The following is a 16,647-nucleotide window of genomic DNA, read 5'->3' on the forward strand; positions in this document are numbered from 1 at the left end:
TAATTAGATGTATAGTGAGGTACACGTTATAATGGCTGTGATTGATTAGCAATGGTATTGCTATCCTTGTCTATCAATCAAAACAGCTGATAGCGCTATCTCTTTCTCGCTTTGCTATGTTGTCAGATCGTCTGCTAATCGATAACTAATTAACGAAATTTTCCATCTTAATTTTGAAAATTCATGATGGAATAATTGAGAAATATAATTTCTTGCTTAATAAGATGTAATTGATTATTTTAAATGATAATGTTAATATTACACTATTAAACCTGTCAGCTACCGTCTATCGAAGGTATTGACAATACAAAGGATCGGCAACGTTGTTCTCCTATCTTTCTTTCTCCACTGTCATTATAACGTGAACCTCACTATAGGTGAAGGTTCAGCGAGCTAATTTATCTATTTAAAATCTACAGATGGGAATTACTGAGTAACTGCATATATTCAAATGCTAATGATTATTATTGAACGAGAATATAAATCAAATTCTGATATTTGTTATTTTACCGTACATATTCTTTTTTTGTTACTCCTATCTCCACTTTTAAATTTCTATTTCTATTATATAGTCTTTCTAGTAAAAATTTAATCAATTTCAGTGCGTTAGCGGGAAAAGCTTTTATAAAATTTCCTTTTTTCCCGGGCTGACAAATAAATTTTGAATTGTAGCGCACATCGAATTTCCATCCAGCTGTTAACCTGTTGTCAATATTTGCAGTAGCAGAAAGTATTAAGGGTGATTTACAGCATTCAATTTGGATTTTCGTTTATTAATGATTATTATTCTTTATAAAGTGAGAAGAGATATTGTCTATTACTATTATTCCTCGACAGCTGAAATCTCAAACGGTTCCGTGTTTTAGGATACATAGCCACTGGTCAATTTTATTGCGTCCGTCGATTGGAAATTCCTACCACACTGCAGGAGTAGGTAGGTATTCACATTCCGCCGATCTCAGCTCTTAGCCAAGGTTTTCAAAACGGTTCCAAACCAAAATGGGAAAAGTCGGCGGCAGGCGCGACGTGTTTAAAATAAATAATTTATCAGCCAATGAAGAGAAGACGAAGAAGAAGAAGAAGAAGAAGAAGAAGAAGAAGAAGAAGAAGAAGAAAAGAAGAAGAAGAAGAAGAAGAAGAAGAAGAAGAAGAATAAGAAGAAGAAGAAGAAGAAGAAGAAGAAGAAGAAGAAGAAGAAGAAGGAGAAGAAGAAGAAGAGAAGAAGAAGAAGAAGAAGAAGAGAAGAAGAAGAAGAAGAAGAAGAAGAAGAAGTGGGATAACCAAACAAGGAGACTGACAGAAGAAAACTGACCAGGCAGTCTATTGTTCAAGGGACTTAAAATCGATTGTCCAAATTATTTTTTCCATTACCAAGTTGAATAGTTTTTCTCTTTTTCAACTTCGTCTTCATCTTCCTTCTTCTTCTTCTACTTCACCTTCTTCTTTTTCTTCTGTTCCTACTTTGTACTTCCATTCAATTTTCATTCTTCTGCCCCTGCTCCCTTTTCCCTCATTTATTTTCTCTTTTTCCATCTCTTCTCTTTCCTATTTTCTTCATTTCTCTTCTCTTTTTTTCAGTTCTCTTCTCCACTGTTTATATCGCAGTAGAAATATAAGCCCATTTCTCTCAATAATGCAAGTATATTCACGCGTTTTTTTCATATGTTTTCCTCTTTCATATTCAGTTTTATTGAGCCTTAGTTTAAATTACTACCTTACTATATTCTCCACTCTCTCCCGCTTTCATAACTTTCTGATTTTCTGCTCTTTCAATTCTTCGTCTTCTTCCTCGTCGTTCTTCTTCCTCTTCTTCCTTCTCTCCCTTCCCTTCTCCTGCTCATCTTCCTCCTCACCTCCGTTTTTTCTTCCTCCACATCTCAGTGGGAGTCCAAAGCAACGTTAAACTTTTTCACTACAAAACTTCCCAACTAATGTGAGATACCCAAAGAAACCTGCTTCTCCCTTTTTCTCTATGGTTCTCTTTTTTTAATATTGTATCATTCTTCTTTTTTTCTCTCCCGAAAGATCAATTCCTAACAAAAGACCTCGAATCGTTCATTTATTTATTGAGTTGTCCGATCAATTAGGACAGCTAAGATTATCAAAAAGATCACGACTGTGCATTTTTAATCAATCTGGGTGTTTAATTATGCTCTTTCAATAACCAACCCCTCGGCTAACAGTGTGGATGAGACAAATTAAAGTCGAAATCATGAATATTGAAGACCCATTCGATGGATTGACAATAAATTACTTGTACGCCCCTTAGAATCAACACATCAGCATTTTGAATCATTCTGGGTGTTCAATAATGTTCTTTGAAGAATAAATGCATCGGCTAAGAGTGTGGATGAGACAAATTGAAGTCTAAATCATGAATATTGAAAACCCAATCCGATGGATTGACAATAAATTACTTGTACGCCCCTTAGAATTAGCACATCAGCATTTTTATTCAATCTGGGTGTTTAATAATGTTTTTTGAAGAATCAAAAGGTCGGATAAAAGTGTGGATAAGACAAATAAAAGTCTAAATGATGAATATTGAAGACCTTATTTCAAATTTGCCAATAAATTACTTGTACACTCCTTGACGGGGTGTTAGATTTTGACGTTTGTAAGGAGTCATGAAAAACAGGGGGGTCTCTCCAATTCTGAGTATAGCCCCACCTCCTAATTTATGTCACCTGGATCTAATTTATGTAGACTATTTCGAAACAATTGATCCGAAAAGGCTGTATCTGAAAAACAAGAGGACTCTCAATTCTGAATACTCTAATTTGTGTCACCTAAGTCTAATATTTATGTATTTTGGAACAATTAACCTAAAGAAATCTGTATCATCATGGAATGATAAAGAAACAGTGGGATATCTCCAATTAGGTGTGTACCTTCAAAATGATGTCACCTGAATTTAATTAATGTATTTTGGAACAATGATTCTGAAAATATTTGAATCTGATAGAGGAATCTATTGACTGTAGATCGAGAGCGTAGCACTCTTTTCGCCCAACACCGTTCAGAATTAATTCACACCGTTTGAGAATAATTTAAATTGAAGAGAATTGGAGTTGGAGAATGAAATTGACACAAGAAGTTGATGAATGGGATCTAATTCAATGAAACAGATTGATGCATAATGTCATAGATTGAGAATACACGGATAGTGTTCTATATTTATGGTGATAAATTATGAAAATTTCATAGAGTTTTTCAACCATGTCCTGGAAGAATTTTAATTCTCTTGATTAATAATTATCAATTAGATATAATTGACCGAGCGAAGTGAGGTCTAAGATTCAAGTCGACGGTTTGGCATTTCTCTTAATGTTTGAATGTTTATATGTTGCGCATTTAAGGCGAAACGCGGTAATAGATTTTCATGAAAATTTGACAGATATGCTCCTTTTTTAATTGCGCGTCGACGTATATACAAGGTTTTTGGAAATTTTGCATTTCAAGGATAATATAAAAAGAAAAAGGAGCCTCCTTCATACGCCAATATTGAGGTAAAAATCAGACTATAGAATTATTCATCATAAATCAGCTGACAAGTGATTACACAGATGTGTGGAGAAGCCAGTCTATTGCTGTATTTCCATAAGGTCTATAGTTTCAATCAGGTACTTGTGGATGAGAATACTGCGTCAGATCTACTGTTCACAGAGCTACTAGTTTATAAGGTATATGGATCTGCGAGATTTTATAATGACGTTGGCAGAGATTGAACTCTCAAATTCTATCAGTAGAAGATGTTTTGATAGATATTATTATTTGTCTGACAAGACAAATCGAGTGAACAGCTTTTATACAGAAATCTATAAGAAAAACGTATGAGGAGTAAATTGTAGAGAATTTTATTCCCTACATCTTTCATATCTAGACATTTTTCGATAAAACCAACGGTAACGCTGAAATCTGATGAAAACTAAATCTCAACACACTTTGGACTGTCGCTGCCGTCAGAGAAACCAGAGCAAGAAATTGAAGCAAGCAGCCGGCTGGATTGGAAAACGCCATGTCATCTAGCGGCAGGATTTGTAACTAGCAACAGATCTGCTTCTCGGCGCAGTACGGTAAATACAGTAACGTAGTCACGTTGGCTTATTTGAAGAAGATTCAAGCTTTTTATGTGCTACTCATTTCATAGAAAAACTGACAAGAAGTAAAACTTGTGAAGCATTATATTGGCCACGAAATGTGTATTACATGCTTTAGGCCTACTGTAATGCTAAAAAATCATATCAAACACCAATGTACAGAATCAAATTCAAATTTTGACATGAATTTGATTATTTACTCAGGTATTTATTTCCCAGAACAAAAAACGACTCACATATTCAAGATGGCTCTATTACTAGTAGTTCTGTGAACATTATATCTCGCGCAGTTATAAACCACAGTCTTTTCTAATAATGTCCATCAGAGTAAATTCTGTTCTGTCCTGTCGTGTCGGCGAGATATCGGCGTATAAACGACTAATGGCTGTTTGATACAGCAATTGTTGTATCGACAATGCTAATAATTTGATGTAAACAGCTATGCTACTATCATCAAAAGCTTACCGAGTTGAAAGCAGAGAAAAGTCGGGAGAAAATACTATGCCACTTCAAGTTATCAATTGCATGCAATTAATAGTCCACACAACAGCTGTGTTTTCAATAAGTTGAATTGAGATATTGAATTGCATGCGTTATTGCATGCAATTTATAATGCAATCGACAGCTGATTTATGATGAATAGTCTTTTGTCTGATTTTTACTCTAATATTGGCGTATGAAGGAGGCTCCTTTTCATTTCATATTATCCTTAAAATTCGAAATTTCCAATAACCTTGTAGATACATCGACGCGCAATTCAAGAAGGAACATACCTGTCAAATATCATGAAAATCTATTACCGCGTTTTGCCGTAAATGCGGAACATATAAACATTTAAACATAAAGAGAAGACAAAACCGTCGACTTGAATCTTAGACCTCACTTCGCTCGGTCATTTATCTGAATACGCATTCTGGAAATAATACTAGCTGTTGCTTAATAAGGAAAAATCGGTTCACAATCTGACTGAAAATGGATCAAATTAAAAATTAATCTTGAAATGAGAAATTACTATTAACAACAATAATCATCCACCAAGGAAATACTGTTATTATTCTTATCAAACTTCCCGGATGCCATGAGAAACTTCAGCATTGTCCCAGCTTAGTTAATTTTTGATATGACTGGTCTAACAAATACTTCAGATTATGTGTATTACTTGCACTGTTGGTGAAAATCAATGTTTTAGTGCTACTGTATTACTATTGATTGAATATTTCTACTATGTTCATATAAGCTACTGTAAATAGTTCAGTTCTTTTTTTATATTCATAATTTGTATGATCCAATTCAATAGAAGTGTATGATGAAGTATGAATCTTGTATCGGTCACTCTACTTCAAGTTAGCCACTCATGGAAATTATGGTCGTTACGTTATTCCGTTGTCTTGAACCATAGCTCCACCTTTAGCAATTACTCTCGCTTGAATCGTTTCCACAACCAACTGATGAATATTTACTTATTTTATCTGGGCTTGAACAATGAATGATTTGATCCATTCTAGAAATTATTCAATTCGAATTACAGGGTTCAATTATCGGACTAAGGAACTCACATTTGCACTCATATGGCTAATCGGATATTGAGACATGACCCGAGTCTGAAGGATGAGTTAATATCATATACTAGCTGGCCCGGCGAACTTCTTACCGCCAAATAGTTTAATGCATCTCATGACAAACTTGGCTGGATACACATTTGAGGAGGCACAATGATGCATTTAATTTATATAGATAGTTTTCCAACTGCAAAATAAATAATCTACTGAAAATCAATCAAATCTGAATACCGAAGACAGCACAATTATTCGAAACAAAGCAATGTCTTTAGAGCATGTAAGTCTTTAACCTGAGGCCGCACTGCTGGATGGTTACACACAGAACAGTCATTTTGTTTCTAGTCGGGGCGTTCAGAATAAAATACATAGAAGGTAATGGAGCAGCACACACTCTTGTCTACTATCTACCGACGGCTGTTGTATGACGCAATGATTACAACAGCTGATTTTTATTTCCTTATGTGGACAGATCACAAATCTTCTCCCATAAGGATACATGTAAACTTTGAAGGACCGTGGAAAAGAGTCCTGAAGTCGGATTATAAATTTGATAGGCCATAAACCTGGTCCTGAACATAATGAACACAACTAAAAAAATCATCAAATTCGGTGCACAAATAAAAAAATTATTGAATGTCAAATTTTCATTTATATAGATCACATATTTGCGACACACTATTCGGATGTATTTGTACACTTCATGAATGAAGACATTTTCAATTCAATTAATATGTTCATATTTATCATAATGTTCACATTGAGATGAAGCTTGCATGTGTGAACATTATAATTTATTCATTCATTCATTGTACAAAACACTATAATCATAATTTAGTTATGACATTGGAGGAAGAACTAGGCTGAGTCTGTACTATTTCTCTCCAAAAATTCTGATAGAATTTTGATATTGTTCAAGGGTTGGGTTTATGAAATCACACTCTGCTTTGTCAAGAGATTGGCGGTCCAGGAATAATGATTTGAAAATTGTTAATTTTGAAGGTTGGCTTAATGATCACATGATACATATTAACCCCATTTTAACAAGTTTTCCCCTGACTTTTTGATAGTTACTAGTGATTGAAATCGAATACTGGAGTTGAACAATGAACTATCAATTCTTATTAATAAATGAACCTTGATTCCAATGTTTCAATACTTATAATATTTTAAGAGTAATATAGTATTTATTTTAAGTGACTCACGTTTGCACTCGTGGGCGTTGTTATCGTTGGCCCGTCCCCAGGGCGCGTCGTTGTAGAAAGGGAGGCATTGTTGGCAATCTTGGCCGGTGGTGAAGTGGTCGCAGCGACAGACCAGCGACCCGCTGCCGTCCCCGCTATCATCGCACTCGCTCGCGTGCCCGTTGCAAGCACATCTATGAAAGAAAAACCGAATTCAATTAGGTGAAAAACAACAAGAATTGGAGGAAATACACTATAGTAGCTATAGTGTTATCATAGAGAAACAATAGCGTAAGTAGATATCCCATGGTATAGGGCGTTTGTGTCGCAACTTTTACTGCTATCTCAAGCCTATTACTGTCGATTATTGTAGGTTTTTACTGTTTTGGCCGAGTGAGAGTGTATGAACGGCACAATATGAGATTCAACCAGCGTCACACAGCTTTTTGGGAAAGAAATACGTGGACTATCGGCTTAAGATAACAGAGAAAGTAACGACATAAACACCCTATACCATGGGATATCTACTTATGATATTGTTTCTCTATGGTGTTTTATTCACTAGTGTGTCCGTTCCACGAAAATCTAGACGAAAAAAAGAGATTGAAGAGAGATGAAAAGAATTGATTGAAAAAACCATTGAGAGAACGTGAAGCTGGTGAGTTCTTTTCGGAACAAGGAGGGGGAAATTATTGATGAAATATAGTTGACTTATTATAGATGAAATATTAGTTGCAATTATTATAGTGAGGTCCACGTTATAATGACAGTATTTGATCAACTTTGGTTCTACTGCCCTTGCCTATCATTCGACAAATCCGGTGGTACTATCCTTTTCTAGGTCCACAACGTTGCCAATTATGTTTTTGACAGTGTAGAAATATGATTAATTAATGCAGAGAATCGGCATCGCTATTCTTCTATCTTTATCCACTGTCATTATAACGTGACCTCACTATGGTATTGTAATTTATAAAAAGAAGAAGAATGATAAGTATAAGAAGAAAAAGAAAGGAACGAGAATAAGAAGAAAAATAATAACAAGAGCAACAAGGTGAAAATGAGTGAAAGAAGAACAATTAAAACAAGAAGGAGAAGAAGAATGACAAGAAAAAGAACAACAAGAACTGGGACACGAACAAGAAGAATGAGGAGAAGAAGAAGAAGAAGAAGAAGAGGAAGAAGAAGAAAAAGAAGAAGAGGAAAGAGTCAGTGGAAATGATGACTTTTCATTTTGGTTATTGCAAGGATCAATATGTAACAAAAGTGCCAAAAGTTGTGTATTCCATTACAACGTTATTAAACATGTGCCAAAAATATTTTCGTTCTCGGAATCACAAATTTCATTCAAGATTCCACATTCCTCTCGAGTATTCCAAGGAATAAATAATGTTTAAATCCAGTCACCAACATTAGGTCACATAATAAATCCACGGTGAAACTGGAGGATAAATTGAGTTCTATTTTTATCAAGTTGACCCAATCTCATAGCTGCTCATAAAATGTCACACCACACGGAGTAAATCAAACATTTCCGCAAATAAATCCTGAATGACGCCACATCGCAATGATTTATATTCTTACATGATTGATAATGTATATAACCATTCTCTCGATTTATTCCTCCTATAAGATCAAAGGCAAATATTTTGTATCTGTGATACTAGTAGTTCTGTGAACAGTAGACCTCGCGCAGTTATAAACCGCAGCCTTCTCTTATACTGTCCATCCCTGTCTGAATGTCGTGTCGGCGAGATGACGGTGCGAAAACGGCTAATGGCTGCTGGGGTTGGTGAATCAAAAATGCTAACATCAAAAGCTAATTTCCTTCAAGACATACTGGCAACAGGACAGCCCAAAGCAGAGGAAGTTCGAGAGACAATACTATGTTATTTTAGTTATTAAAATTGCATGCATTATTGCACGCAACCAATTGTTGATTTAATAGTGCATAAAAATCGCATTCAATGAGGCATGCAATTAATAGTCAGTAGATGGGAAACCCGGATTCAACCGCCTTTTTTTATGACTTTTCCCCCCCTCCCCCTCCCCACGCACACATCCTACCTTCCCCGCACCTCCACCGCTCCTGCCGCACCTCTCCCGCCCCCGCCCCCCTTAGAAGAACCTCTCTCTCTCTCTCTCTCTCTCTTAGTGAGTGTCCTACGTTCATAGTGAGAAATATAGTTGAACAAAGTTGCCATCCTCATTGACTTTCAATGAATTCCTACCTGGACGAGTACTGGATACATTTTATTTATACAGGGTGTTTCAGAAGTAGTGTCGAGAATTTTAGGGTATTGTACCTGGATGCTAGGAGACTACAAATGTCATATTTGAAGTGTCCAAAACTCAGCGGTTATCCTTATAGCTGCCATTTTGTTTTTTTCACTTAAAAATTTTTATCTCAAGAACGAAATGTTGTATTGATCTGAAATTTGGCATGAATATTTATGCTATAAAGAATCAACTATAAAAAATAAAAAAAATTTTTCGTTGAAATTTTTCAAAATGGCGGCCATTTTAAATTTTTGATGGCGAATATCTCGAAAACCGTCCATTTTACAGAAAATTTACAAGAGACAAAAAGTTAGCAAATTTTTCACGATTCCAATGATACCTAATTTATTAAGATTGGTCGAAGAATAACAGAGAAATTAATTTTTTTCGTACTGCATGCATGACCACTTTTCACCATTTAAAGATCAATATTAATTTTTTTTATAATTTCATGAAACCGTTCTTATTACAGAAATATACAAGAATAACTTTCCTCCAAATTTCATTTTACATTGAAAAATATTAATTTCACTCAAATCGGTTCACTGATACTAATGCAGCAATTGCTCAAAATGCCGTCCTTCAACTTGATTACACAGTCTGCACCTTTCAATCATGGACCGTCGAACTGCTATAAAGCATTTTCATCATCTTGAATGGCACCTGCTGCAGCAACCACTCTTGCCACAAGGTCTTCTTCGTTTTCTACTGGCGTGCTGTAAACAAGGTCTTTCATATGGCCCCAGAAAAAAAATCTAAAGGGTTGAGGTCAGGTGAACGTGCGGGCCACGGTACTGGTCCACCCCGCCCAATCCACCGCTGACGATAGGTCATGTTCAGAAAGTCCGTAACAACATTTCCGAAATGAGCAGGGGCACCATCATGTTATATGATACAACCAAATATTATATCTGTTTGCAAGAGGCACATCTTCCAAAAGTTCTGGTAGTATGTCTCTTAAAAAAGTAATGTACGTGGGAGAATTCAGACGATTAGGAAGAATGTATGGTCCAATCACGCGATTACCTAAGATACCCGTCCAAACACAGCGAAAATCTATGCTGATAACCACGCACTTTGACCTCATGAGGATTGTCTAAGGCCCAGACGTGACTGTTGCGAGAGTTGAAGATTCCTTCTCTTGTAAAGCTGGACTCATCGGTAAATACACATTTTCTAGAAAATTTGGTTGGATAATGTCTTGCTGAAGAAACCAACGGGCACAGTTTACTCTTGGCTCATAGTCGCGTTCAACCAATGAGTGAACTTTTTGAAAGCGGAAGGGGTGAAGTCTTTCCTTGTTTAGTACACGCCACACAGAAGAAGCACTTGAATTGATTTGCTTTGCAACTGCTCTCGTACTCGTTCTAGGATTGAAATCGAATTTCTGCAATACTTCCTCTTCAAAAGCAACATTTCGAACTGCTCGAGGCCTACCAGCAATTACCCTGTTCCGTTCAAATGAACCAACTTCTCTCAGCCGATTGTGAGTTCTTGTGAACACCTTGTCGGAAGGGAGACGGCGGTTTGGAAATGCAGCTGCATACATTCTTCTTGCTTCGGTCGCATTGCAAGAGCTGCTCCATACATGAAGTGAATATCGGTGTACTCCAGCGAACTAAATTCCATTACAATAATTAATATTTGTGTAGAAGCAACGTAAGAAAATATTGAAACTGGAAATTTAAGATAGAAATAAGACCTAGGAAACGTGAGACTAAGAAATAGGAAGCACTACATCTGGTTCTTTACTTTTAATGAAACAACAATACTTTTACAAGACAAACATTATCATCTGAAAACCATTGTAAAATCATCTGTTTGCCCATATGGAGCCATACCGAGTTTCAAAGCTTCATCTTAAATACATCTGGAATTAAAAAATTAATATTGATCTTTAAATGGTGAAAAGTGGTCATGCATGCAGTACGAAAAAAATTAATTTCTCTGTTATTCTTCGACCAATCTTAATAAATTAGGTATCATTGGAATTGTGAAAAATTTGCTAACTTTTTTGTCTCTTGTAAATTTTCTGTAAAATGGACGGTTTTCGAGATATTCGCCATCAAAAATTTAAAATGGCCGCCATTTTGAAAAATTTCAACGAAAATTTTTTTTTTTTTTTATAGTTGAGTCTTTATAGCATAAATATTCATGCCAAATTTCAGATCAATACAACATTTCGTTCTTGAGATAAAAATTTTTAAGTGAAAAAAACAAAATGGCAGCTATAAGGATAACCGCTGAGTTTTGGACACTTCAAATATGACATTTGTAGTCTCCTAGCATCCAGGTACAATACCCTAAAATTCCGACACTACTTCTGAACACCCTGTATACCATAAACAGTAGTCTGTCATAGTTTCAAATATGTTGCTGCCAATCGTCATTATGTTATCCCCCTAAATCATTCTCGTTTAAGAATGAGCTTACGTTCAATGAGCAGGAAAGTTGGTGTGAGTGTATCACCCAATTTTTATATTCATTATTTATTGTGTCATGTTCTCAGCACTACAATGATATCCAATTAAAGAGAAGTGTTGATGGAGTTGAATCTTGTATCGGTCACTCTACTTCAAGTTAGCCACTCATGGAAATTATGGTCGTTACGTTATTCCGTTGTCTTGAACCATAGTTCCTTCCACCTTTTGCAATTAGTCTCGCTTGAATCGTTTCCACAACCAACTGATGAATATTTACTTATTTTATCTGGGCTTGAACTATGAATGATTAAATCCATTTTGGAAATTATTCAATTCGAATTACAGAGTTCAATTATCGTGCTAAGGAACTCACATTTGCACTCATATGGCTAATCGGATATTGAGACATGACCCGAGTCTGATGGATGAGTTAATATCATATACTAGCTGGCCGGCGAACTTCTTACCGCCAAATAGTAATGCATCTCATGACAAACTTAGCTGGATACCACTGTGGAGGCGAGATGTTGCATTTTATTTATATAGATAGTTTTCCAACTGCAAAATAAATAATTTACTAAAAATCAATTAAATCTGAACACCGAAGACAGCACAATTATTCGAAACAGAGCAATGTCTTTAGAGCATTAATTCTTCAACCTGAGGCCGCACTGCTGGATGGTTACACACAGAACAGTTTTTGTTTCTAGTCGGGGCGTTCAGAATAAAATACATAGAAGGTAATGGAGCAGCACACACTCTTGTCTACTATCTACCGACGGCTGTTGTATGACGCAATGATTACAACAGCTGATTTTTATTTCCGTATGTGGCCAGCTCACAAATCTTCTCCCATAAGGATACATGTAAACTTTGAAGGACCGTAGAAAAGAGTCCTGAAGTCGGATTATAAATTTGATAGGCCATAAACCTGGTCCTGAACATAATGAACACAACTAAAAAATCATCAAATTCGGTGCACAAATAAAAAAATTATTGAATGTCAAATTTTAAGACTCGATTTTCATTTATATAGATCACATATTTGCGACACACTATTCGGATGTATTTGTACACTTCATGAATGAAGACATTTTCAATTCAATTAATATGTTCATATTTATCATAATGTTCACATTGAGATGAAGCTTGCATGTGTGAACATTATAATTTATTCATTCATTCATTGTACAAAACACTATAATCATAATTTAGTTATGACATTGGAGGAAGAACTAGGCTGAGTCTGTACTATTTCTCTCCAAAAATTCTGATAGAATTTTGATATTGTCCAAGGGTTGGGTTTATGAAATCACACTCTGCTTTGTCAAGAGATTGGCGGTCCAGGAATAATGATTTGAAAATTGTTAATTTTGAAGGTTGGCTTAATGATCACATGATACATATTAACCCCATTTTAACAAGTTTTCCCCTGACTTTTTGATAGTTACTAGTGATTGAAATCGAATACTGGAGTTGAACAATGAACTATCAATTCTTATTAATAAATGAACCTTGATTCCAATGTTTCAATACTTATAATATTTTAAGAGTAATATAGTATTTATTTTAAGTGACTCACGTTTGCACTCGTGGGCGTTGTTATCGTTGGCCCGTCCCCAGGGCGCGTCGTTGTAGAAAGGGAGGCATTGTTGGCAATCTTGGCCGGTGGTGAAGTGGTCGCAGCGACAGACCAGCGACCCGCTGCCGTCCCCGCTATCATCGCACTCGCTCGCGTGCCCGTTGCAAGCACATCTATGAAAGAAAAACCGAATTCAATTAGGTGAAAAACAACAAGAAATTGGAGGAAATACACTATAGTAGCTATAGTGTTATCATAGAGAAACAATAGCGTAAGTAGATATCCCATGGTATAGGGCGTTTATGTCGCAACTTTTACTGCTATCTCAAGCCTATTACTGTCGATTATTGTAGGTTTTTACTGTTTTGGCCGAGTGAGAGTGTATGAACGGCACAATATGAGATTCAACCAGCGTCACACAGCTTTTTGGGAAAGAAATACGTGGACTATCGGCTTAAGATAACAGAGAAAGTAACGACATAAACACCCTATACCATGGGATATCTACTTATGATATTGTTTCTCTATGGTGTTTTATTCACTAGTGTGTCCGTTCCACGAAAATCTAGACGAAAAAAATGAGATTGAAGAGAGATGAAAAAAATTGATTGAAAAAACCATTGAGAGAACGTGAAGCTGGTGAGTTCTTTTCGGAACAAGGAGGGGAAATTATTGATGAAATATAGTTGACTTATTATAGATGAAATATTAGTTGCAATTATTATAGTGAGGTCCACGTTATAATGACAGTATTTGATCAACTTTGGTTCTACTGCCCTTGCCTATCATTCGACAAATCCGGTGGTACTATCCTTTTCTAGGTCCACAACGTTGCCAATTATGTTTTTGACAGTGTAGAAATATGATTAATTAATGCAGAGAATCGGCATCGCTATTCTTCTATCTTTATCCACTGTCATTATAACGTGAACCTCACTATGGTATTGTAATTTTATAAAAAGAAGAAGAATGATAAGTATAAGAAGAAAAAGAAAGGAACGAGAATAAGAAGAAAAATAATAACAAGAGCAACAAGGTGAAAATGAGTGAAAGAAGAACAATTAAAACAAGAAGGAGAAGAAGAATGACAAGAAAAAGAACAACAAGAACTGGGACACGAACAAGAAGAATGAGGAGAAGAAGAAGAAGAAGAAGAAGAGGAAGAAGAAGAAGAAGAAGAAGAAGAAGAAAGAGTCAGTGGAAATGATGACTTTTCATTTTGGTTATTGCAAGGATCAATATGTAACAAAAGTGCCAAAAGTTGTGTATTCCATTACAACGTTATTAAACATGTGCCAAAAATATTTTCGTTCTCGGAATCACAAATTTCATTCAAGATTCCACATTCCTCTCGAGTATTCCAAGGAATAAATAATGTTTAAATCCAGTCACCAACATTAGGTCACATAATAAATCCACGGTGAAACTGGAGAATAAATTGAGTTCTATTTTTATCAAGTTGACCCAATCTCATAGCTGCTCATAAAATGTCACACTACACACGGAGTAAATCAAACATTTCCGCAAATAAATCCTGAATAACGCCACATCGCAATGATTTATATTCTTGCATGATTGATAATGTATATAACCATTCTCTCGATTTATTCCTCCTATAAGATCAAAGGCAAATATTTTGTATCTGTGATACTAGTAGTTCTGTGAACAGTAGACCTCGCGCAGTTATAAACCGCAGCCTTCTCTTATACTGTCCATCAGAGTAAATCCTGTCTGTATGTCGTGTCGGCGAGATGTCGGTGTTGAAACGGCTAATGGCTGTTGGTGTATCAGAAATGCTAACATCAAAAGCTAATCTCCTTCAAGACATACTGGCAACAGGACAGCCCGAGTTCAAAGCAGAGAAAGTTCGAGAGACAATACTATGTTATTTTAGTTATTAAAATTTCATCAGTAATAAATTCTAAATCAAGTTATTAGTTTATTACCGTACAATAGTAGTAGGTCTAATTTCCACCAACCGGCATTCAAACAAAATATCAATATTGTTTGAATTTTTATTTAATATATTCATCATACCATAATCCAAATAATTAACTAAAGTAGGCTATATCTCTTATAAAATTTCCTGTTTCATTTTCCATCTAATATGTTTTCATAGTTGGCTTATTAGGTGGAGATTCCAATAATAATTTATCATTATTATTCAGGACAATACCAGAAAAGACTGGACTTGACAAGATGGCAGCTTATGCCATCTAGCAAACAAGATACCAACTACGGTAAAACCAGTGGGAATTTTGAATCAACTAAAGAAGAAACACACTTCAAATAGAGGTGATATTAATAAAAATACAAGTTCTACATTCATTTCATGTGTTAAATATACAATAGAACATAGCTTAAACAGTATTATCGTTTGTTCAAATCATAAATCAAAATTAAATATTAATTAAAATACAGTAGAAACTAACCTCACCCAACAACACGATTGTAGAAGTTCATCCGGTTTTTTGCAATCCTAGCCTAATTTTTAGTGATATAACTGGAAAAATATATTGTTTTTATGAATTAAATACTCTAGTTTGTCTTAAATGAACATCTACCGGTCGGTTTGACGATTTATTTGATAAAATACGACATTAAAACACGGACACTGCATTTGAAAATAAATTGTGCTTTGAAACCGAGAAGCGTCAGACTGTTTCGTAGTTACTATTTCGTCCAACAGGTAGCGTACGCGTTCACTTTTGAAATTGTCCACACAAGAAAGAGAATTTCTGCAGATCCAGATATTCCAAAATCGGGGCACCGAGCTTCCCTCGTTATTATTTTTTATAGACTATTCTGATTTTGAGTTAAACGCCTGTGATAATATATTAATTTTTGCTCAAATACTTTTTTATTATTGAGTTGATCAATGTCTGCATTCAATAACCCTCTGCAAAATCTATTTCTTATTTTCACTTCACAAGCTATTTCCGAAAAATAAATTGGATTAATCACATCATTTTGAAGTGGTTTTATCATAGGAAATACGAAAATGATGTCCAAGAAAATTCGTTCAAATCCTCCAAAAATAAATGTGACGGAATATTAATTTATTATGTAAACCAACTCTCAGGGGGAATATTTCTAAATTTCTTCATAAATACCGGTAGGTAGTTGCATTTTTTGTGCTCCTTCTCATCTTTAAATAGCTTTTAATACTGTATTTCACTACCCATTCTTGAGGATAATTGAATAATCAATATAGGCTATACGGTATCAGATGAAATTTATTGTTTTGGATAAATAGAAATTTCACCTAATTTCATCAGGTTTCATTGTAGGAACATTTTTTTACATGTGGCATTTAATCTTTTGAAAATAGATTTGGGTTGGACACAGTAGGCTAGTCTTTTTTGATCACTATAAATTTAGCCATGACTATAAATGTAATAAATAAATTAAAGTAAATTACTACTTATATACTATGTCTAGTTTTGAATGTTTTATTATATAAAGTCCTATACTTTATAACTTATCACTGATACAAATATTATCTCTATCCACTAATCATTA

At 35.1% G+C, this 16,647-nt stretch overlaps 1 protein-coding gene across 1 annotated transcript in view; it reads right to left on the reverse strand.

Annotated features, from left to right (window-relative positions):
- The window catches only part of LOC111057931 (laminin subunit gamma-1), a gene marked incomplete in the record, with an annotated part of 302,675 nt that overhangs the window by 281,230 nt on the left and 4,798 nt on the right, over positions 1 to 16,647 (reverse strand). Inside the window, 1 exon segment of the mRNA XM_039431348.1 lies at positions 13,126 to 13,298. Coding sequence (XP_039287282.1) covers positions 13,126 to 13,298 — 173 coding nt within the window.

This window comes from Nilaparvata lugens, chromosome 6 (genome assembly GCF_014356525.2).
Source record: "Nilaparvata lugens isolate BPH chromosome 6, ASM1435652v1, whole genome shotgun sequence".
NCBI classification, from domain to species: Eukaryota; Metazoa; Arthropoda; class Insecta; order Hemiptera; family Delphacidae; genus Nilaparvata; species Nilaparvata lugens.